This window comes from Liolophura sinensis, chromosome 7 (assembly GCF_032854445.1).
Source record: "Liolophura sinensis isolate JHLJ2023 chromosome 7, CUHK_Ljap_v2, whole genome shotgun sequence".
Lineage (NCBI taxonomy): Eukaryota > Metazoa > Mollusca > Polyplacophora > Chitonida > Chitonidae > Liolophura > Liolophura sinensis.
This window is the reverse complement of record NC_088301.1, coordinates 13,704,422-13,730,173: the sequence shown is the minus strand read 5'-3', so window position 1 is coordinate 13,730,173 and position 25,752 is coordinate 13,704,422. Positions and strand designations below refer to the sequence as shown.

Genomic DNA, 25,752 nt, shown 5'->3' with positions numbered 1-25,752 from the left:
TCAGATAAAAAAAGTAAAACAAGGCACCAAGGTTTAAAAGATAAATATTTTAATTTTACAATGTGGATTTTTGCGTAACAAATAAAATAAAATGCGTAAAACTTTGATGTTGTTGTTACAATAACATTCACGTTTTACAACGTATAATATCCAAAACAGCATTCAATTTAAGGTAATGACAATTCTGAACAGTATTGGTGACAAATCTCAACATGCTTGAAAGAATAATACAGAACTCTTGCTTGTGTGGTTGCCACAGTACCATGCAGTACAGTGGATTCATAGGCTATGTTCCTGTCCTCTGTTCACTTATTTGATTGGTGTTTTACTGAAGAATATTTGACTTATTCTGTAAGACGGTCGGAAGTTGGAGGTCATGTGACCACCCTGTCGTGTCGAAAACAAAACGGTCGCCCAATGTTAAAGAATTGGGGAAAACGTCACTTTTGCCACTTCGCTAGCGATCAGTGAGGCCTAGCTGTACAAAATACCATCATAAAGACTCTGCAGAGATACTCAGACTATCTGGAAAGATGGAAGTTATATAATTCATTTATTTATTTGATTAGTGTTTTACGCCGTACTCATGAATATTTCACTTATACGACGGCGGCCGAAAATTATACAAATTCAACGGATAAATATCGTTTACAGCGATTCAAAAATAGGCATTTTCCTATGCAACAACAATAGAAAGACCGTTTTCTTCACCCACGCCGTTTGTTACTAACAAGATCACGTGCTCTCTAGCTTCCGATCCGTCTTACAGAATACGACTTGGCTAGCATCATGGCGAGAGGAAACCGAGCCCTAGGTCTTCTACTACTTACTGTGCTAAACAAAGACTTGGCTTGGTATTGCAAGCGGGAACAAACCTGCCTGGTTGTAAGTGCCCGTCCACTTTTGTCCGACAATAACGTCTTTCTGAACTGGTTGTTGACGTTTGACAAATCAACTTCGTTGTCCAGGAAGTCCAACAAGTCAAGGAATCTGTATGGTTTTGATTTTCAATGCATATTCTCTGTGTATTGTCGTTGTGTAGAGTGAGAAACGTAACTTAGACTAAATCCACTGCTCTGCAGGGTATTTCGACAGTAGCACAACGCACCCATAAAACATACTCGTTACATGTGACCATCCATTTAATATACCAGACTGATTCACCTGACCCAGTCGACCAGAGATATCTGCAGTTCCAAAACAAACATTTATGAATATAGCTTCCGTTGTACTTACATTTGTCAATTTTACACACAGTTTTTATTACGTGTTTCACATATACAAATATACATGTACTTTTGTCCATCGTATCCACGCGTAAAAATAATCATTACCTAACACACACATCAAATAAGCACCATTGTTCTAGCTCATCAAAAGAAGACATGACAGTTCTACTATTTGGAATTTGATGCAAGGTATTAACAATTTAAGCATATATAATAATTTTACACGAATAGTGTAACGACAGCTTCATTTTGACCCAACATTTCAGCATTTTAGTATGCCATCATCAGGTAATACTTGTGCATTACCTGAAACTTATCAATGGGTCTGCTGGATAATAACTTTATATAATCAACAATACTGTCTTTAACAACAACCATCTGTAACATTTCTAAATCTTTCCACGAATAATTTCATCCGTTTTTGAAGCTGACAACAGGAGACTTGTACCTTCCTCATTTTTGGATAATGATAACCCCGCACGATAACAAATTTGTAATACGTGATTTTTCAAGACAACAATAATATTAGACAATCACAAGTTTATATTTGCTCAAAAACTTCAATATTACAGGTTAGTATAATGCTATAATGGCGTATTTTCCCTTCAAACTGAGGTACAGAAAGAATGAAAGATGATTATGACTATATGCCACTGTGGCAGTATTGCAGCAATTGTGGTTATATATGTTGTCTAGAAAGAACGTTTGACCAGCCACAAGTTTCCATCAGCTTAAATACTTCAGTTACATTGCTAGAACAAAAGGTTTGACCAGCCACAAGTTTACATCAGCTTATCTCCAGCTACTTTGTCATTCTTCATACTGCCTAGAAGAAAGGTTTGACATGCTACAAATTTAGATCAGCTTAAAAATTTCAGCTACAAAGCCATGCTGATAACGTTTGTAAAGATGGTTTAGCAAACCAGCTTAACCTATATTGCCATTCTTCATTCTCTCTAGAAGACAGGTTTGACAAGCCACAAGTTTACAGGCCTTCAGTGCTGCTTCTCTGTATGCTCTGATGGGAGTATTGCCATTCTTGATGCTGTCTACAAGGAGAGTGATCAGCTAGGAGGAGGCTTGACTTCTGAACTGATCAAAGATGTATGAAGGGATGTGGGCTTCTATTGCCTAAATGGGAAAACAGAGCAATGCATTAAGAATCATACAGGCATACAGAAAACATGTCAAACAAATTTAAAACATTTTGTTTTATATTTTTAAAAGTTTTGGAAATTATTATTGTGAAATGCTCTATCAGCGTGAATTTATATCTGTGATGTAACATTATTGTATAAAGGACAACTGGCTAAGACCAAACTCTCAAATGAGAACACTCTGAGTGACAATTTTTGAATAGAAATTACATCCAACATCAACATAATAATCTAGAATAATCTTAAGTGTAAAACAAGTTAACTATTCAGGCTACAAAAATTGCACTTACTTTTCTGGAAAATCCACTGTAATGTATGAAATCTTCCAGGAAGAGAAGGACACTGACAACTTCTTGGGACAATTCTTGGTTTTTGTTCCTTTAAACATAACAGACATATACAATCAGGTTCAATGCATACCATACAAGTCAAAGAAGCTACAATGAGTTACTTAAGAATCACTCAGAGAATTCAGATTAAGGTAAGCCTCCATAAAATGAGAACTAAAAAAACGAAATGAAAAACTCCTTAACATGTGCCATTGTGAAGACAAACTTTGTGTAATGTGTGAATCTTAAAAAGGTGTCCAAGAAAACATTCCCCCCCTCTCCTAAATCCCTACCTTTTCTCTAAGGCCTAACTATGACCCACAAATGCACTCACCCTGGAGAAGCCTCCACCATGGAGCGAACGTACTGGCCCAGGTAAGCCAGGAAGACGTCTGTGTTTTCAGAGTGGAACTGTTTCAGGAGGGTAATACTGCCGATAACAAAGGGGGGACAATCCAGGGGGTCCTGGTACTTCTTACACACCAGGCCTCCTGTAGGGTAGGGAAGCACAAATTTCTTTAACACTGCACTCAAGAATTTTTCACTTACAAATGTATGTGATGGCGGTCAGTTTTATGAGTAGTAGAAACCGTGCTGCCTGTGTTAAACCACCGACCTTTGGTAAGTTAATAATGAACTCTCAGACGTGTGACGTACAGATATGCTCATCATATTGGAGGAAGTCAAGTGGTTCTTTAAGTGAGACTGTGAAAATGGCCACACAAGCGTCATCGGCCACTTACTGTTACTAAGGTAGGGAAACATGTTGGACCTGTTGAGTTCTATATTTATTCAATTCACAGACACCTCTTGCTTTTGCTTCTTTCAAAGACCTTCCTAATATCATTTTTACAGATGTGTTGCAATATGACTTTCAAGGATCCATAATAGTCACATTAAATTTGGGAAATTTGATGTTACAATTTGATACAACAAAATATTCATATTTAAAAATAACTTTTTAAGGCATTTCCAGGCAAGTTAGAAAAGTCCAGGAGGCGATTCCACAAAGCCATTTCTGACTTGAGATTTAAAACCTCTCCACAATGCTCAAGTTGAAATTTGGACACATTTGTCTTAAGACAACACTAATGAGGTGGACAAAATTTTACTTTACAAAAAAGAATAATAAGCTTTATGATCGTATTTCATATTCTGACTTGTCAGAAATTGTATTGCGGAATTTGTCCCTGTTGGAAAGCTGCAGCAGTATCACTCAGAGATGGCTTCCTGAACATGACCTTGATGGTTAAGTGATGACCTTGATGGTTAAGTGCCTAGTAGTCAAGGGCATGGGTTTGTTTGATTGGGTTTAACATCACTTTCTCCATTATTTCAGTCACATCAAGGCAGTGCCTACTTGAAACAGGCTGGAGCTAATTCCAATACATTCATAGTGCTGCCTCACTGGAACGCCATCCAGAATACACCAGACTGGAAGGCTCAGATAAAATAGGCTCGTACGATCATTTTGATTTATTTATGAATCAATATAATCATTACCTAACACACACAATATAAGACAGCGGCCAGCATTATGGTGGGAGGAAACAGGGCAGAGCCCAGGTGAGGATCATTTTGAAGAAACCTCACGTTGAGAGGTGGAATTTCGCAGTACAGGAGTTCTATCTTTATATAGTTTCAAGTTATGAAAAATCGGAGTAACTACGGCATAATGAAACCCTATGGCATACCTATGCTCTTGGTGTAGACAAGCTTGGGTAACTGGGAGATGACAAACAGGAAGTTGAACAACGAGAAGTAGGGAAGTTTCCTTGTTGTCACATATATCTGGGGATAAAAAACAGATTGGGATAACTGAAAAAAGTTAACATATATTTAAATGTTATTTATATGGAAGACAGTATATTTATTTCTGTTTCATATGAAGATCTGCACATATGGTCTGATCTGTCCACTTTTTAATGAATAAATGAATAAAGTATGGCTTAAAAAGATCACTCTGGCAATATTGCAGCCTTATCATGGTGACATCTTTAAATCTGGAGACAGTAAAAGATTTTCAATGTCAGGAGAACAAAAATCCAACAAAAACAGACAGGACATGTTGACAAATCACCTAAAATACATCTCAATTAAAATTAATAAAAAAAGAGAGAAAAACTGATCCAAAGTCTTAAAATACATAACTGATTAAACTGTAAACAGAACCGTATAAGAACTATATTTTATGGTATATTACAAAAGTCTTTAAATAATGACTAGCACATAATTCAATGCAGAGTGAACTGTACATAACCTTTGCTAAAAGCGACAAAGATCAACAGGAATGGAGAATAACATTATGTTTTACAAGAGAACCCTCACTCTGGCACCATGTTAGAACTAGTTGGGCACTCGGAGACACAGATGCACAAGAATTCAAAAGGGTGAATAGTATGTATTTTATTTATTTATTTCTTTAATCATTTGATAGGCGGTGTACACCGTGAGCTGAATATTTCACTTATACTACAGCGGCCAGCAACATAGTGGGCATGCACCTTATTATGGACTTTCCATTCACCCTTCCAAAGTACAGCCTTTAGTAGTAGCTCTGCTGTCTCCAGGCTAAGATAGTCAGTGAATACATTCATTATATAAGCTGTCTTAGATAGCATGAGCTGTTACAATATATACTGACTATGATATCCTGAACCTTATTCCCATAGGCCTTACCTTCCTGAGTGGGTTGTGGTGCCCTGCAGATTCTAGGTACGAGGTCAACTCGTACATCAGTGGGTTCTCCTCTTTAGGGTAGGGAAGTGAGGGATCCTTGTAATGCCTCTCTATATCAGCCAGCAAGGCACTGTGGGGTGGTGAGGCAAACACATATGATGGTATCATGATAAGCAATTAGCATCAGAGTTTCATGAAAGACAGTTTACCACATAATGCAATGGTTTTAACGATTGAATTTTTCCCACTGATTGTTTTTTTTTTTTTTGTTTCATTGCTGTGTTACGCCGTACTCAAGAATATTTCACTTATACGACGGCAACAAGCATTATGGTGGGAGGAAACCGGCCAGAGCCCGGGGGAAACCCACGACAATCCGCAGGTTAATGGAAGACCTTCCCACCAAATTACGACCGGAGAGGAAGCCAGCATGAGCTGGGCTTGAACTCACAGCGACCACATTGGTGGGAGGCTCCTCGGTCATTACGCTGCCCTAGCGCACTAATCAACTGAGCCACGGAGACCCCCCACTGATTGTTATTCAAGGCCACGCTGCAGAATTTTTCACTTATATGATGTCTGCCAGGTTTCTGAATGGAGGAAACAAGTGTACCTGGAGTAAACCACTGACTTTTGCCAGGTGTGCCACAAGCTCTTTGACTTGTAAAGCTCCAGACAAAACAGTGAAAGCTGGATACGATCACATAATCTCTTTGGTCAAGGGCCTGAAGGTTGCAGTGAACATTAATGTGTTGTAATAAGTTCTTTATTTGCTTGATTGGAGTTCTGTGCCGTACTCAAGAATATTTCATTTACACAACGGTGGCCAGCATTATCACCACTTTAAATTATGATGCAGTAATAATGTTTTTTGTTTTTCTAAATATTATTTATTTATTTATTTGATTGGTGTTTTACGTCTTACTCTAGAATATTTCACTTCTTCAATGGCGGCCAGCCATTATGGTGGGTAGAAACCGAGCAGAGCACAAGGGAAACCCATGACCATCTGCAGGCTGCTGGCAGACCTTCCCACATTTGAAATATTATACTGCATATAATGCAATGTTGCATATGTGTGTGCACGTATTATGTCCAACTTACGTGTTTAATGTCTGTAAACTGCTGGCCAGAAACTTGGAGTCAAACTTGCAGGAAGTGCTGAGTTCATGAGCAATTTGGCGGCGTAACAGCTGCATCTGACCCACCTGTGGATGCACATTATAGCACAAATTCACAGGTAACAATAACAGCATTGTGGTTTCTGATATCACGCCTGCAGGCTGTGAATAATCCTGTGATAACATTCTATCAGTTATGTCCAAGTACACATGCATATGCCTGAGAGTGTCTAAAGGAATTAAAATACTGGGGTCATTTTCACAAAACTTTGTCAGTCATATTTATCGGAATTTTTTTGAAAGTGGGTGCTGAGCTGTTGAAATGTAGTTTTGATTCTTTCACAAACAGAAACTCCGGCAGAGTGGTCTACTGCATCCCAGTCACCTGTGCCAAATGTGCATGTATATCAAACCTTACCCAATCACATGTAAGTCCCAAGTATGCCGAGTACAATACAGAGAAATCCAAAAAAGTATCCAAAAAGACGAAAAAGTCTGTTTCTCAGTGATGGAAATCTGCGTCAGTCTTACCTTTAGGATAACATCAAGAAATGGCGGCCACATCTTCATAGCCTTGGTCACTGACAGAGGGTAAAGCTTCTGTGGCTGACCTGAAAAGCATCAGCAGATATATATACATATATACGGAACCAAATGACTGGAACAATTAGCGCCTACCCTGCCACGTTATGCCACACTTCACATATCAGAATATCAGTAATAAAACAAGTATGTGAACAGTAAATGGGGGCCTCCGTGGTCAAGGCAGTCAGCGCACCAGCATGGTGCCATGATCCAGGAGCCTCTCACCAATGTGGTTACTATGAGTTCAAGTTCAGTTCATGTGGTCTTCCTCTCCTGCCGTAAGTGGGAAAGTCTGCTGGAGGGTCGTGGGTTAAGAGCCTGGTTTCCTCCTACCATAATGCTGGCTGCCCTTAACATGAAATATTCTTGAGTGGGGATAAAACACCAAATAAATAAATAAATAAACAAATATACTGTATAAACAGTAACTCACATTTCAAGAAACTGGGAAATGTTTAAGAGAGTTTTTTTACAGTTCTTCTGACGATTGCATGGAGTGCATCAGTACAGTCATATACTTGGTACATCAGTTTTTAATATAAAGCTCAACAAAGATTTTATTCCTAACCTTTTTTGTATGGCATTATGTAACAGTCAAATACCCAAATTAACCTTTTTGTTGCTAATGCTTCAGCATTATGTACTTTACAGAAAAGAATATGTTCATGTATAAACTGTACAAAAAAAAAACAAAAACCCTGACAAAAATGATGTACTTACTGACTGTGCCCGTGATAGGATTGAGGGACTTGAGCAGTGAACCAAACATGTCTAACCACTGCTTATCTTTGAGAACCCCCCTCTGAAGCACCATCAGGAAGTTCTGTAGCTCTCGCACAATCATAAAACTGAGCAGTCTATCCAGCCCTGCCAGCCCAAAACTCCCCACGGCTTTCTGAAATGTGATGCAGACAAGTAAATAGTGTACCTACATTGTACTTTAATACAGGTATGTGACTGATTGATTATTTACTTGTACCTGATTGCTGTTTTATGCCATACTTAAATTGACTGACTGATTGTTTGATTGCTTTTATGCCATACTCAATAATTTTTCACTTTTAAGATGGCGGTCATTTTTATGATTGATGCAATGAAGAAATGAATATAGCAGCCAATTAATGAGCTGAGGAAGCTGGAGCGCCTGGAGTACAGCTAAGACCTCTGGCAAGCTACTGAAATACTTGTCCATCTTGTTGAAGATAGACAAGTGATCTTCAACAAAGGTAATGTCACAAAGACTCCAAAAACATTGAGAGTTGGAGAATCCATAAGTTCCCTGTCCAAGACCAGGGTTGAACCCGCATCTTGTGTGCCTAATGGCCAGCAGTCACTCACCTTACTCACTGAGCTACATCTTACTCACCTGTATGTTAGCGATTATTGGGCTGTCATTCCATTTGTGAGAGGGCTAATTGCTGCCACACTTAAGACTATCTCTGTTATTCTGCTGTACAATTTGGCAACCAAACCACCTTACAATGTAGTCCACAAAACTTACAAGCAATTCAAACAAGGAAATGAGCCAATAAACGTTGGGCTCTTGACATCAAAGTCCCTTGTTTATTACTGGCTGTTTTCTAATTAATTTTCTAAATTGAAGTTAGGAAACATTAAACTTAACACATGTATTATCAGCAATTCACGGCTGTAGCATTTAACAATAAACCTAAATACCTGTAGCTTCTGAAACAGTGTCCTGTTGACAATCTCTTGCTTGGTTCTGATGTCGTACCAGGCCTTCATCTGGTCAATGTAGGCTGCAATCCTGAAAAACACAAACTTCAGGTCACAATAATCCTATAAAGAGTGCAAGAAATTACAGCAAAGTCTTCATGGTCTACACATTACCCAGTTGACATAAAACCACTGTATTTAATTATTATACCTGATTATTTCTTGTTGATAGCAGAACCTGTACTTGATTCATTTATTCGTTTCAGGAATAGTTTGCTAAGAGGATGGCGGCAACTGCTGTAGTGAAGAATTTTCCACTGACAACAGTAACCAGGTTTACGAGTGAAGGAAACCATAGTGCCCAGAACAAACCACTGGTTTTTAACTTATTTCTGTTTTCTTGATTAGGGTATAATGTCCCTTTCAACATTACTTTAACACTATTAAAGTTACTAGTTCACAACTGTGACCTCCTTCTAGCAGACCAGACCCAGTGCTGACATATTTACAGTGCTGCCTCACTGGAACACCATGCCGACGACACCAGACACGGCGCCCAATGCTGTCACATTATACCGACTCCTTGTCAAACAGTACTTGGTCTACTCCTCTTATACTGACTGACAAGCAAGGTAGTACACGTACCAAGATTATTAATGCTGAAGTCTTTGGTACGACTTGATTCGGGATTGAACACTCAATCTACCATATACCGTGTTTCCCAGAAGTCGTGCACCATCCTGATTTTCATTTTTTTTTCTGTGTTTCAGGTTTAATACTGATTTTAATTTTTTTCCCCTCTTTCAGAGTTAATTATGGCTAACAAACTAACAGTACAAGAAAGAGTTGAATTGGTTTTTATGCTGTTAGAGATGGGGCAACACACTGCTCTGTAGCTCAAGCATTCCACCTCAACCTGGATGGGACTTCTGGGAAACCCTGTATTTTGTAGACACTCTATCCACTTCATGACTGCATCTGGTACTGCCCATTAACAGCCATGTACCTCACAAATCTTCTGATTACAGACTGCAGCCAGACCAACAAAAGCAGATTGGCTACAGGAAGAACAAGGGTTTAGCCAAATGAGATAGCAGCAGCTCTCAAAATCAGTGCTGGGTCTTGTTACTTCTTTCTACTACAGATTTCCGCTCACATAAGCAGACACATGTGTGTTTCATGGAATTTAGCCAAAGCACTGTCATACATTTGATGGGGGGACTACATACATGTACATCATAGCAAACTTCTATACGGAGCTGCAAGAACAAAGGAAGCCAGTCAAGAAGATGTTCCACAGCAAAGCCTGATAAGTACATGTACAGACATTTCTATGTGCTTTGCTACCACAACTACTATTTATTTATTTAGTTATTTAATTGGTGTTTTATGCAGTACTCAAGAATATTTCACTTATACGACGGCGGCCAGCATTATGGTAGGAGGAAACCGGGCCAACAACTACTAATTTCCAAAATCAGTTTTCCATTTCCTCAGCCTCCTATGAAGTGCGTGCCGCTAACCTTGGATCTGTCAGCTTGATAATCTCCCTGGCAGTCTTCCAATGAAGTTAACACTGTGGTCCACAGGGGCAAACCTGGGAATGGGGATAGCTGTGGACTGGTAGATGCTCTGCCAATCCTGGACCTGAAGCAAAGAGAACAAAACTATTATACTGTAAGGATCAGAAGAAAAAGCATAGGCTAAATACAAAACTAAAATACATTCATAACAAAATACAAATACATATACAAGCATATCCTAATCTATTGTATACATCCTATTCTACAAATAAAATGTTTACAGAAAAATACATTTATTTATCTGATTGTTGTTTTAAGCCATACATACACCAACACTGACCTTCTAAAAAAAAAGGGGTCAGCACTTAAACCTTTATTAGGCCTTTGATGGGATTTCCTTTTCTATTTTTCTCCCAATTTTAATTTCCTTAAAATCCAATACCGTTTTCATCAGCCAGATAGAAAAAGATGTTTTCTACCCATACAAGATTTATACACAGAGACGACACATTACACATACCTTTGTCCTGAGGAAGCTGTTACACTCCTGTTCAACATTGTAGTTAATGATTCGGGAAACCTCTTCCTGCCAAATCTTCAGGCCATAGATATTCACATAATCCTGAATATACTCAAATGATTTCCTGAAGCCTTCCATCTGACTGCCCAGGGCATCCAACTTTGGCATTAGCTCGCTCACCTAAACAAAGATTTACACACACATCTGACTGCTCAGAGCATCCAACTTTGGCATCAGCTCACTCATGTAAACACAGATTTACACAAACATCTGACTGCCCAGGGCATCCAACTTTGACATTAGCTCACTCACCTAAACAAAGATTTACACACACATCTGACTGCCCAGGGCATCCAACTTTGGCATCAGCTCACTCATGTAAACACAGATTTACACAAACATCTGACTGCCCAGGGCATCCAACTTTGACATTAGCTCACTCACCTAAACAAAGATTTACACACACACATCTGACTGCTCAGGGCATCCAACTTTGGCATCAGCTCACTCATGTAAACACAGATTTACACACATCTGACTGCCCAGGGCATCCAACTCTGACATTAGCTCACTAACCTAAACACAGATTTACACACACATCTGACTGCTCAGAGCATCCAACTTTGGTATTAGCTCACTCACCTAAACACAGATTTACACACACATCTGACTGCCCAGGGCATCCAACTTTGGCATTAGCTCGCTCACCTAAACAAAGATTTACACATATATCTGACAGCCCAGGGCATCCAACTTTGCCATTAGCTCGCTCACCTAAACACAGATTTACACACACATCTGACTGCTCAGGGCATCCAACTTTGACATTAGCTCACTAACCTAAGCACAGATTTACACAAACATCTGACTACCCAGGGTATCCACTTTGGCATTAGCTCACTCATGTAAACACAGATTTACACATATATCTGACTACCCAGGGGCATCCAACTTTGACATTAGCTCGCTCACCTAAACACAGATTTACACACACATCTGACTGCTCAGGGCATCCAACTTTGGCATTAGCTCGCTCACCTAAACAAAGATTTACACATATATCGACAGCCCAGGGCATCCAACTTTGCCATTAGCTCGCTCACCTAAACACAGATTTACACATATATCTGACAGCCCAGGGCATCCAACTTTGCCATTAGCTCGCTCACCTAAACACAGATTTACACACACATCTGACTGCCCAGGGCATCCAACTTTGGCATTAGCTCGCTCACCTAAACAAAGATTTACACACACATATGACTGCTTAGGGCATCCAACTTTCGCATCAGCTCACTCATGTAAACACAGATTTACACACACATCTGACTACCCAGGGCATCCAACTTTGGCATTAGCTCACTCATGTAAACACAGATTTACACACACATCTGACTGCTCAGAGCATCCAACTTTGACATTAGCTCACTAACCTAAACACAGATTTACACACACATCTGACTGCTCAGGGCATCCAACATTGGCATCAGCTCACTCATGTAAACACAGATTTAAACAAATATCTGACTGCCCAGGGCATCCAACTTTGACATTAGCTCACTAACCTAAACACAGATTTACACACACATCTGACTGCTCAGGGCATCCAACTTTGGCATCAGCTCACTCATGTAAACACAGATTTACACACACATCTGACTGCCCAGGGCATCCAACTCTGACATTAGCTCACTAACCTAAACACAGATTTACACACACATCTGACTGCTCAGAGCATCCAACTTTGGTATTAGCTCACTCACCTAAACACAGATTTACACACACATCTGACTGCCCAGGGCATCCAACTTTGGCATTAGCTCACTCACCTAAACAAAGATTTACACACACATCTGACTGCCCAGGGCATCCAACATTGGCATCAGCTCACTCATGTAAACACAGATTTACACACACATCTGACTGCCCAGGGCATCCAACTTTGACATTAGCTCACTCACCTAAACACAGATTTACACACACATCTGACAGCCCAGGGCATCCAACTTTGCCATTAGCTCGCTCACCTAAACACAGATTTACACACACATCTGACTGCCCAGGGCATCCAACTTTGGCATTAGCTCACTCACCTAAACAAAGATTTACACACACATCTGACTGCCCAGGGCATCCAACATTGGCATCAGCTCACTCATGTAAACACAGATTTACACACACATCTGACTGCCCAGGGCATCCAACTTTGACATTAGCTCACTAACCTAAACACAGATTTACACACACATCTGACTGCTCAGGGCATCCAACTTTGGCATCAGCTCACTCATGTAAACACAGATTTACACATATATCTGACTGCCCAGGGCATCCAACTTTGGCATAAGCTCGCTCACCTAAACACAGATTTACACACACATCTGACTGCTCAGGGCATCCAACTTTGGCATAAGCTCGCTCACCTAAACACAGATTTACACACACATCTGACTGCTCAGGGCATCCAACTTTGGCATCAGCTCACTCATGTAAACACAGATTTACACATATATCTGACTGCCCAGGGCATCCAACTTTGGCATTAGCTCACTCATGTAAACACAGACAAATCAGCTACAGATGTACAAATCCAAAACCAAGTCTTTCAGGCTTAGTTTACCTTTGCCTTAGGGTTGAAGATCAGCCCTTGATGAAGAGCAAATGCCACCTGCTGCACCAGCTCCTTCCTTATTCCATCCTCAAGCAGCTGTTTGGGATCAATCTAAAACATGACAACGCACGAATGATATCTATCATATTATTCACTACAAAAGACTAGAGCAGCGCTGACAATTGTTACAGTTTGTAAATCGTCACACATTACTGGTGACTTCATTATTACGTTAGTCATTTCCGCAAGACTCACTGATCTTGACTTTCCCTAAGGCTCCCTGACCTTGGTTATTCTCATATTAGGACACAATGACCTTGATTATTCTCATATTAGGACTCAATGACCTTGATTATTCTCAAATGAGGTCTGATTGACATTGATTATTCCCACAAATCTCACTGACCTTGATAATTCACAAATGAGGATTCATTGACCTTGATTATTTTCACTAGACTCACTGACCTTGATTATTTTCACTAGACTCACTGGCCTTGATTATTTTCACTAAACTCACTGACCTTGATTATTCCCACAAGAGTTGTCTTCATCATGAGAATCCCCTCAGTGAACACAGAAATAGCATGAGTCAGTTTGGCCACCTGCAGATAGAGCAAAAGGCATACATAATGCTACATGTACCTGGTGAATACAAATATAATTTCTCAACTACTCTACACATGCAATATAAACAACAGACTTTTGCTACATGCACTTCTGTCTGCCAGCTCAAATGTCCAGTCCAGTTTTACATATTCGTAGTGCCACCTCACTGGAACACCATACTAAAGACACCATATACAACATCCCAGTCCATCAAAACACTGACATTGGGCAAACCAGCACTACACATATATCCTTATTCTCAGTGTCAAGTGAGGGAAGAGCCAAGACTGGTTGTAGTTATGCCCCGAATCGGCACTACAAGTACATGTAGTTTTAACATAAAGTACAATTTATTTGTTGTATGGCAATTTTCTGGAACATTCTTTGCTGGTCAAATTCAGAATTTTATAGAAATATGAAAGACACCTATATAAAGTGGACAATTTCTAATAACATTTAATCATGGGCAATATGTAAAAAGACAGAAAATATAGATCTGCGACAAACTATGCATTCACAAGTATTAACCTATAAGTCTTCTTTTCCCAGTCTTGGATTGGAGAGTAGATGAGAAAGAACCTCCATGTCTTGGGGCACAAAAGGCTTGTAAGCCTAAGTCTCATGCACCATGATATTGTAAGCTACATTTAAGATAATTGTTACTTGCCATCAGAAATTACAATTGAGTTGACCCAGTTGTAAATATTCACAATCGCCCCCAACATTAACGTAAAGTACAAATACTTGTCTTAAGTATACTGTTAGTACTCTTAGACTCACAAAGGTGTTACGAGCATCTTTTCACGTTGATTTTGTTAGCTGCTGAATCACAATGATGTAAAGCTCTTTTGAAAATGACATTGTAACTTCAAAAATTTACAATAACCTTACAATGCCATTGTTCAATGAGCACAACTTATTATTACAAATTAATAAACTGTTACAAATATATTCACAATTACAATTATTGCTACGATCTTTGTGTGCAAGCCAGCCCAAGTCCCTCCACACATTCCGTGTACAATAAAAGAATGGTTGTTGACTACGGCCATCCTGATCAGAGCTCACATAATTGACTGTACACCTCGTCCTACTGCGTTGGGTCTGTAGCCAGAGGAAATCTGTGTGTCATACCTCGTATCGTTCATCCAGCTGGGCATACTCCCTCATCTTGTCTTTCTCCAGCCGGGTGGGAACCTCCTTTATCTGAGCTGTCTGCATTTGGATGATTTTGGCCAGTAACCCAAACATGGTCTGTGGAATGATCTGTGGGAAACCAGTTTATGACATATATTTTATTTATTACACACCTTCCAAGCTTATCTATCTTTAATTGTGGTGCATGTGTGATTGGTGTTTTACGCTGTACTCAAGAATATTTCACTTATACGACGGTGACTCAGCATTATGGTGGAAGGAAACCTGGTAAAATCCGGGGGAAACCCACGACCATCCGCAGGTTGCAGACAGACCCTCCCACGTACCCACGTAAAAATAGAATGAGTCCACGTCAGTCTGTAATCATTCAATAACCTACATGTGTCTAGTATGTGCTGCCACAAAACTCATTACTGAGAGACATTTACTTCTGTCTGCATTTAATTACACAAACTGGTCGAGATCTTTACATGTACAGTAGTACATTTGTGAGCATACACAAAGAAGACATTTACCTGCAGCACTGTTGTGAACATAAATAATGAAGTCACTTACCTGTAACACTTTCCTGACATAAGCCACCAGCTCTCCGGAGTAATACTGTGACACGCTCATCAGGTCTGGGCTGTTAGCCTGGTTAATCCTCAATAAGGGCAGGTCGAGGGCAGAGGCCATCTTAAAAACACACAGTTACACTGGTTAATCCTCAGTAAGGGCAGGTCGAGGGCAGAGGCCATCTTAAAAATACACAGTTACACTGGTTAATCCTCAATAAGAGCAGGTCGAGGGCGGAGGCCATCTTAAAAACACACAGTTACACTGGTTAAGCCTCAGTAAGGGCAGGTCGAGGGCAGAGACCATCTTAAAACACACAGTTACACTGGTTAATCCTCAGTAAGGGCAGGTCGATGGCAGAGGCCATCTTAAAAACACACAGTTACACTGGTTAATCCTCAGTAAGGGCAGGTCGAGGGCAGAGGCCATCTTAAAAACACACAGTTACACTGTTTAATCCTCTGTAAGGGCAGGTCTAGGGCAGAGGCCTCAGGTCCCAGGGTTAAAATTTCACACCCAAGATTTAGCTCCCCATATACCTTCTCAACACGAAGAGAACTTATATTATACGAAACACAATTTCACTTTACCACATCTGATTTATTTATTTATTTTCTTTGATTGGTGTTTAACGCTGTACTCAAGAATATTTCACTTATACCCATGACCATCCGCAGGTTACTGACAGACCTTCCCACTTACAGCCGGAGAGGAAGTCAGCATAAGCTGCACTTGAACTCACAGCGACAGCATTGGTGAGAGGCTTCTGGGTCATTACGCTGCGCTGGCGCGCTAACCAACTAAGCCACAGAGGTCCTTACCACATCAGATTCTCAGACCTTATTAATGTGGTAACACTGCTTTAGTGTATTCTCCACCAGTCTCAAATAAAAAGTACTGCTGTATTTTTTTTTCTTTATTTACTGTTTTAATTGTTGTTTAATGAATTGTTCAATAATAGAACGACAGAGAGTTTTGTGGATGGAGCAAACCAGAGTGCTGATGAACTTTGCACCTAATAAAGATGTACAGCAGCTTTGCACACAACACTGGTTGAAGACTGCGTATTAAAAATGACCAGGAGTGTCCTATAACGTTTACTGTCAGTGAGGTACCAGGAACAGCGAGTACTACTGTACATGTACGCCATGTTGATTTATGTAATCCTAATAGGGACTATGTTACAGTAGGAAAAAACATCATGATTGCACTGATACACACATGACAGCGACATGTACACACATGACAGTGACATGTACATGCATGACAGCAACATGTATACACATGACAGCAACATGACAGCGACATGTACACAAATGACAGCAGCATGACAGCGACATGTACACACATGACAGTGACATGTACACACAAGACAGTGATATGACAGCGACCTGTACACACATGACAGCGACATGTACACATATGACAGTGACATGTACACACATGACAGTGACATGTACACACATGACAGCCACATGTACACACACAACAGCCACATGTACACACATGACAGTATACTTGACTACAGACATACACACCTTGAGAAATGTAGCCCTCAGTTTGGTGACTAGAGAGGGATCTTTCTTAATTCCTTGCTGCATGTAACCCGTATAACTGAAAATTGGAAGCAGTACATGTATATTGTATATTATGAAAAGAAATGCCGAGAAAACTTTAGGTAAACAAGTATTCCACAGTACATAAGTTTAACTTATATTCTTTGTACTTCCAATTTTATACACATTTTGGACTGCTTATTATAAAACAGACAGCATGTCTGTTCTCTTCACTTTTCTTACACATAAGCATATGTAATAAAAAATCTTTATTTTCTAGGGGTATATATACATGTTTTTATAAAGATAAATAATCTGTTGATATTTGGAACCATTCTTCATACAAAATTACTACATGGCAATGCTAGGAGCTATTTTCAGCTTACAACGTTGACCGAATCTTCAAACGTTAGCACAGCTACACTGTGTATGTACCTGTCAATAATCTCCCAAGCGTAGGACAAATCTGCCACGATCTCTATGACGATAAGCACCTCCTCTTTGATGTTGATGGTGCGGATCATCTGATGTAGGTAGGTTCTTGTGTCTGCCAGGAACTGTTTCACCTGAAGATTGCTCTCCAGCTGATGGAACTCTTGTACCTGGAAAATAAAAATGAGAAAAATGACACAAATGGATATTCTCTCCACACAATGCTCAAGAAAACACCCCTTCATATCATGGCTGTCAGGTTTACTGGTAGAAATCCATCTCTTGAAGTCACAACATACTGAAGTCAGACAGTCATCTCAGTCCCACAAATTCACAACATAATCACAGCCATACACTAGTCACACCACTATAAAACCAAAGTATACGGACACCAGAAATGACACTCAATCCAGCCACAGTATACTAAACCACAGATAAAATCCCACACAACCACAGCACACTAACACCAGAAATAAGACTCCATCCAACCACGGTATACTGACCTACAGACAACATCCCACACAACCACAGCACACCAACACAATCTTATGACACAGGGCATGACACCCCACCCAGTCTCAGAATACTGACACCAGACATGACACCCCACCCAGTCAGGACACTCCACCCAGTCAGAGCATACTGACACCACACACAACACCCCACCCAGTCACAGCAAACGGACACCAGATATGACACCCCATCCAGTCACAGCAAACGGACACCAGACATGACACCCCATCCAGTCTCAGAATACTGACACCAGACATGACACCCCACCCAGTCACAACGCTCCACCCAGTCAGAGCATACTGACACCACACACAACACCCCACTCAGTCACAGCAAACGGACACCAGACATGACACCCCACCCAGTCACAGCAAACAGACACCAGACATGACACCCCATCCAGTCACAGCATACTGACACCAGGCATGGGTTGGTTTGAAGTGTCCACCAACAAAAAAGACAAAATCCAGTAATGAAATTTGGGCATATTTACTATTACCAAACCTGAAGACACTGTCACTAAACCAAATGAACCTAAATCATTCTCTTCAGGTTGTCCTTGAAAGGTCATATTTTTTACACATCCTAGTACAGGAGCCCTTTCCATATTCCATTAGTAATGTTAGGTACATGTACACTCAGCTACAATGAACAGCTCACCTCCTCCAGGGCCTGTATCAGCTGAACCATTTTCCTGCCAGCCGCTGTTGAATCCTCGTAGTTAAGGGAGGTAATCTGTTTGGACATCTCCGCGAACCAGGCCTGAAGATTTTCTACAACAGTACTTTCACTCTGAGTATCAAAGCAGAGAGGAACAGTCAGCACTGGTACAACACATGCAAGTTTACTTGTTTCCATACTGGGAAACTTTAATCTTTTTTGAGCTTGACAAAAATACAAATTCTTGACTGCTTCAACAACTTTTGGAGAATTAAATACATAGGGATGTGTTTATAGATACAGCACATTGGATGAAATCAAAATATCATCCTTTATCCTTGTGCTTTTGGCTCATTCGTTTTAATAAACCATGGATCTCAAAACAGCAGATTGGCCCCTAAACATGAATAAGGTTTTGGACTTGCATCATTCCATCTGCTTTGACTGTGGTTTTACAGGTGTATACAGAATCAACACCAACTGGGTCACAGTGGAGACAAGATTTAATGGGGCAACTCCTACCGTCCTTGTCATGTTTGAATAATGCGCCATGCCTCACATTCAGCTTAAAATCCTATGCATGACCTGCACGTGCCCATCTCTGACACCAGCCAATCAGCAATGATTCTGAATAAATCTGTCGAAGTCAGGTTGTTTTCCAGATGCCTCTCTACTCCCACATATCAACCTAATTGCTCAGGTTGTAATTTAGGTGATAACTTCTCGAGTCAATAGTTACATACCCATCACAAAAGAAAACAAAACAACTGGGTTTACCATTTTTTTCCACCCTTGTGAGTGGTTTAGTCCCAGAGAAAACGTCTGCTAACTCCTGGATCCTCTCTGAGCCTTCTTTCTTGTGGCTGTTCCACTTATCCTGCTTCTCATTCAACATCTGCTTAAACATCTGTCAAAAATTAAAACGTTACTTTATGTATCAAGTCACGAAGTTTTCTACGATATTCCAATCAAAGTGTAAATTTACATGATCATTTCTCTTGCAGCAACTGTGTGATGAAATGTCTGATACACACTTCACACTAATCGCTTTAGTAACATGTCAAGCTTTAAATTTCTGATCAATTCTGGCCCATTTATGTCACACAAATTTAACCTGAAAATTAAGAAAGTCTTTACTTTTATAAAAATATTTTATGCCATTTTAAGCTTTTGACTAAAGTCAAAGACTGGCTTGTGAAATAAGGGCCAGATTTCTTGATCAAGGACAATGCTTTTAGAGTAGTAGCACAAATTTGAATTTACCCTTATTCCTCAAACTTTTCAATTTAAATATAGAGCAACTTTCAGTGAAATATATGCAAATTTGCAATTTGATGCAATTGGATAGGGTTGGCGAATTTCAGGGCTATGCAAAAAGTATAATTTACAAAGTATAATGCCTTCAGAACATGCTTGAATAAACACTTTGCAAACATGGGAAAAGGTTGAAAAATGACAGAATAATAAACGACGTCATATCCTTCTATTGCCAAGTTAGGTTTTAATACCCTTTAATACAGATCACAAAATCTTCAGGAGACTCACCTCTTTGAGCCTAAACTCAAACTGTGCTGTGTTTAGCAAGAGTTGAAAAAGTACCAGAGGGTTGTACTTGCTGTCCACCAACACTTGATCTCTCACTTGCTTCACCCGCTTGTTTAACTCCGCAGCTGTCAAACACAATACACAAAGTACAGTTCTGTGTTATAAGGTATTTCACTACACGTTCAACATCCCATATCTTCTGACCAGATGTACCCATGTATAGCATAACACTCTCATTCATTCTAGACTATAACTGAGGCCCTCCAAGACTGAATGGTTAGCATGCTAGCAACACACAATGACTGAGAGGCCTATAACCAATGTAGTTGTTGTGAGTTCAAGTCCAGCTCTTGCGCATTCCTCTCATACCTGGCTAAGTGTGGCAGCACCCTGTGAATGGCTGTGGGTTTCCTTGGGTCTCTGTCTGGTTTCCTCCCATCATAATGCTGGCCGTCGTCGTATAAGTGAAATATTCTGCAGCACAGCGTAAAACATTAATGTATAAAAAAATAATCACAACACCATACTGCAGTGAGTGACAATTTTTCATACACTCTATGTAAATTTGTATCAGACGTCTGATGCCACCTTAAGTGTCCTACACGTACCAGGACCAAAGGAGTGATACATGTAACAAGCGATTCATAGTAACCTCGGGATACAGGTATCATCCTACTTATCTTTATTGAAGCAGTTCTTCATATACTGTATTAAAACTTTTTAAAATTTAAAAGTGATCTGACTCGTTTTCATATAAGCTTCAGCTCAGTTGATAAAAAAAAAATTGACAAAATTTTATGACTCGGTTTCATGAATGCAGAAGGTATACGGTATAGGTTATAATAATATACCTTATATATTATTATATAAGGTATAAGTTTATGAAGCTTGTTGCTTGGAAATAGTTGTAATACTTAAAGACCTACAGATGGGCAGACAACTTAAGTTTTATACTCTCCTCTTTCCCCTCAATCCTGTGTGATGATGCTCCTGATCACACTTACCTGGGGTTAGAACAGCTGTGTGTATCATCATCCAGCGTAGAGTCACGTTACTCTCTCTCATGATGTTCATCAGTTTGGGGATGTGGTCTAACACATACTCCTCCCTAAGTCTTCAGCACACTTACCTGGGGTTAGAGCAGCTGTGTGTAGCATCATCCAGCGTAGAGTCACGTTACTCTCTCTCATGATGTTCATCAGTTTGGGGATGTGGTCTAACACACACTCCCCCCTAAGTCTTCTGCACACTTACCTGGGGTTAGAGCAGCTGTGTGTAGCATCATCCAGCGTAGAGTCACGTTATTCTCTCTCATGATGTTCATCAGTTTGGGGATGTGGTCTAACACACACTCCTCCCTAAGTCTTCAGCACACTTACCTGGGGTTAGAGCAGCTGTGTGTAGCATCATCCAGCGTAGAGTCACGTTACTCTCTCTCATGATGTTCATCAGTTTGGGGATGTGGTCTAACACATACTCCTCCCTAAGTCTTCAGCACACTTACCTGGGGTTAGAGCAGCTGTGTGTAGCATCATCCAGCGTAGAGTCACGTTACTCTCTCTCATGATGTTCATCAGTTTGGGGATGTGGTCTAACACACACTCCTCCCTAAGTCATCAGCACACTTACTGGGGTTAGAACAGCTGTGTGTAGCATCATCCAGCGTAGAGTCACGTTACTCTCTCTCATGATGTTCATCAGTTTGGGGATGTGGTCTAACACACACTCCTCCCTAAGTCTTCAGCACACTTACCTGGGGTTAGAGCAGCTGTGTGTAGCATCATCCAGCGTAGAGTCACGTTACTCTCTCTCATGATGTTCATCAGTTTGGGGATGTGGTCTAACACACACTCCTCCCTAAGTCATCAGCACACTTACTGGGGTTAGAACAGCTGTGTGTAGCATCATCCAGCGTAGAGTCACGTTACTCTCTCTCATGATGTTCATCAGTTTGGGGATGTGGTCTAACACACACTCCCCCCTAAGTCTTCTGCACACTTACCTGGGGTTAGAGCAGCTGTGTGTAGCATCATCCAGCGTAGAGTCACGTTACTCTCTCTCATGATGTTCATCAGTTTGGGGATGTGGTCTAACACACACTCCTCCCTAAGTCTTCAGCACACTTACCTGGGGTTAGAGCAGCTGTGTGTAGCATCATCCAGCGTAGAGTCACGTTACTCTCTCTCATGATGTTCATCAGTTTGGGGATGTGGTCTAACACACACTCCCCCCTAAGTCTTCTGCACACTTACCTGGGGTTAGAGCAGCTGTGTGTAGCATCATCCAGCGTAGAGTCACGTTACTCTCTCTCATGATGTTCATCAGTTTGGGGATGTGGTCTAACACATACTCCTCCCTAAGTCTTCAGCACACTTACCTGGGGTTAGAGCAGCTGTGTGTAGCATCATCCAGCGTAGAGTCACGTTACTCTTTCTCATGATGTTCATCAGTTTGGGGATGTGGTCTAACACATACTCCTCCCTAAGTCATGAGCACACTTACCTGGGGTTAGAGCAGCTGTGTGTAGCATCATCCAGCGTAGAGTCACGTTACTCTCTCTCATGATGTTCATCAGTTTGGGGATGTGGTCTAACACATACTCCTCCACCAGCACACCTTCCTTTAGGTTCTTCTCCAGCACAGGTATCAACTTCTCAATCTTCCTTGAGTATTTCAGTGACTGAAGACAAAGTCAAGAGAGAAAGCCTTATGGTTATAAAGGAAGTTCCACACAAAGTTTTCCTTCAACATGAAAGGCCTACGACTATGCTTATGCTACTATGAAAATTTACAGTTAATATCAAGACATCGTCAATTAAGTATCCATACCCTTTGTATCTATTTATACAACAGCGACCAGCATTATCGTGGGAAAAAAGTGGGCACAGCCCAGAGGACACCCATGATTATACCCAGGTTGCTGGGAGACATTGCCATGTATGGCTGAAGAGGAAGCCAATATGAGATAGACTTGAAATCACAGCGACCGCATAATAGTGAGGGGCACCAGGGTCATTGCACTGCGCTGGCATGCTAGCCATCTTGGCCAAGGTGGCCCCCACTGATAAGGACACTGTAAATCTTTTGGTGAATAGATGTAAAGAAAAGGAATATTTCATTTGTATGTAGACACTCAGTTTCAAGTTCATGCAAACCACCTAAAGTATAAACTGGTGAACTATCCCAACTGTGGCGCACAAGCTTTCATCTGCTGAGTTGAGCTCAATGTACGGAAAGAAAGATATCATAAACTAACTTCATGTACATATAGTCCCCCCCACCCTCACCCCCCATCCACAAAAACCTCAACATGCACTGTCAGCCACTTATTACAAACATGGCCTTGATAAAAATAGGTGTGGGGATCGTTGAAAACTGCCGGTCTGGGCTGGGACTGAGCCTTGTGTGTTGAGACAAGAATAAAACAAGCATCAAGTAAGCCCCGCTCACCCCACCTATCCCCTCAGTGGGTTATCTGCCTCACCTGCTCCTTAATGTTCCCAGGTTGTAAAGTGTTGTTGAGAGCTGTGATGGCCGCCTTGTATGGACTCCAGGCATCCACCAGGTTCACAGTTATACCCATGTAAATACTGATCACCTGAATAACAAACACATACATCACTGAAATTTGCAAAAGTGTGGTTTGGTGAAGTCTGAAAGTAATGGTTAACTAGTGGGGTTCTCCTGCAACATGGGGATGCAAAGCTTTCAACTCATCACACAGTCATGCCCTATATGTTTACGAATAACAATATCAGAGATTTCAATAACATAACCATGAATTATCACAGCTGTCATTTTTATTCAAGTAGAAAGAGAGCACTGCTGTTTCATGAGTTACAAGAGAACTATATACTTGAATCCATGCTCTAGGCGTCCTGTTGATTATCAGGGACGTGAACCCGTGTACCCATTATCAGGTACACATTTCCTCCATGCTTCAAGAGTCACACTGATTATCAGGGACAGCATAGCCAGTTATCAGGTACACATTTCCTCAATGTTCTAGGAATTCTGTTGATTATCAGGGACACCATAGCCTGTTATCTAGGTGCTCATTTCTCCATGCTCCAGACGTCAGGTTGATTATCAGGGACAACTTAGCCTGTTATCTAGGTGCCGATTTCCTCAATGCTCTAGGAGTTCCGTTGATTATCAGGGACACCATAGCTTGTTATCTAGGTGCCGATTTTCTCCCTGCTCCAGGAGTTCCGTTGATTATCAGGGACACCATAGCTTGTTATCTAGGTGCCGATTTTCTCCCTGCTCTAGGAGTTCCGTTGATTATCAGGGACACCATAGCCTGTTATCTAGGTGCCGATTTTCTCCCTGCTCCAGGAGTTCCGTTGATTATCAGGGACACCATAGCTTGTTATCTAGGTGCCGATTTTCTCCATGCTCCAGACGTCAGGTTGATTATCAGGGACAACATAGCCTGTTATCTAGGTGCCGATTTTCTCCCTGCTCTAGGAGTTCCGTTGATTATCAGGGACGATATAGCCTGTTATCTAGGTGCCGATTTTCTCCCTGCTCTAGGAGTTCCGTTGATTATCAGGGACACCATAGCTTGTTATCTAGGTGCCGATTTTCTCCCTGCTCTAGGAGTTCCGTTGATTATCAGGGACAACATAGCCTGTTATCTAGGTGCCGATTTTCTCCCTGCTCTAGGAGTTCCGTTGATTATCAGGGACACCATAGCTTGTTATCTAGGTGCCGATTTTCTCCCTGCTCTAGGAGTTCCGTTGATTATCAGGGACAACATAGCCTGTTATCTAGGTGCCGATTTTCTCCCTGCTCTAGGAGTTCCGTTGATTATCAGGGACACCATAGCTTGTTATCTAGGTGCCGATTTTCTCCCTGCTCTAGGAGTCATGTTGATTATCAGGAATGATTCCTCCCACCATAATGTTGGCCGACGCTGTATAAGTGAAATATTTTTCAGTACAGCTTAAAACACCAATGAAATAAATAAATATCAGGAATGACTTACCCAGTTATCGGGGAAGTGTTTGTCCACAATCTCTCTCATCTTGGCTTGTTGGCTGTGAAGAATTTCAGGGTCAAAGTACAGGATGACATAAAGCATGCTGGCCTGGGTGGCGAGAGCTGTACTGCGATGCTCTGGAAACGGGTACGCTGAGATCTGGTTGTACAGGTCATCTGATCTCAGCCGACCAATCACCATGCTGATAAAGTCCTGGTTCACAGGAACACGACTAACAACAAGAAAACAGTTTACAGCGCAAATTAAAGTTTTGGCTCTGTCTGTCTGCTAATCTTTCAGCAGGGGTAATGC

The 25,752-nt window shown here is 40.9% G+C and overlaps 1 protein-coding gene across 1 annotated transcript in view; it reads right to left on the bottom strand.

Moving 5' to 3' along the window:
- Positions 1-32: 32 nt before the first annotated feature.
- LOC135469755 (WASH complex subunit 5-like) overlaps positions 33-25,752 on the bottom strand; it is a 31,647-nt gene continuing 5,927 nt past the window's right edge. Inside the window, 24 exon segments of the mRNA XM_064748339.1 lie at positions 33-2,360; positions 2,677-2,764; positions 3,050-3,206; positions 4,410-4,506; positions 5,395-5,524; positions 6,499-6,602; positions 7,047-7,126; positions 7,821-7,995; positions 8,778-8,868; positions 10,301-10,334; positions 10,337-10,424; positions 10,821-11,000; positions 13,441-13,542; positions 13,953-14,033; positions 15,172-15,303; positions 15,751-15,870; positions 17,289-17,364; positions 17,742-17,908; positions 18,912-19,024; positions 19,689-19,818; positions 20,457-20,581; positions 22,953-23,136; positions 23,941-24,054; positions 25,447-25,672. Of these exon segments, the coding sequence (XP_064604409.1) occupies positions 2,298-2,360; positions 2,677-2,764; positions 3,050-3,206; positions 4,410-4,506; positions 5,395-5,524; positions 6,499-6,602; positions 7,047-7,126; positions 7,821-7,995; positions 8,778-8,868; positions 10,301-10,334; positions 10,337-10,424; positions 10,821-11,000; positions 13,441-13,542; positions 13,953-14,033; positions 15,172-15,303; positions 15,751-15,870; positions 17,289-17,364; positions 17,742-17,908; positions 18,912-19,024; positions 19,689-19,818; positions 20,457-20,581; positions 22,953-23,136; positions 23,941-24,054; positions 25,447-25,672 (2,857 nt within the window). The 3' untranslated portion in view covers positions 33-2,297.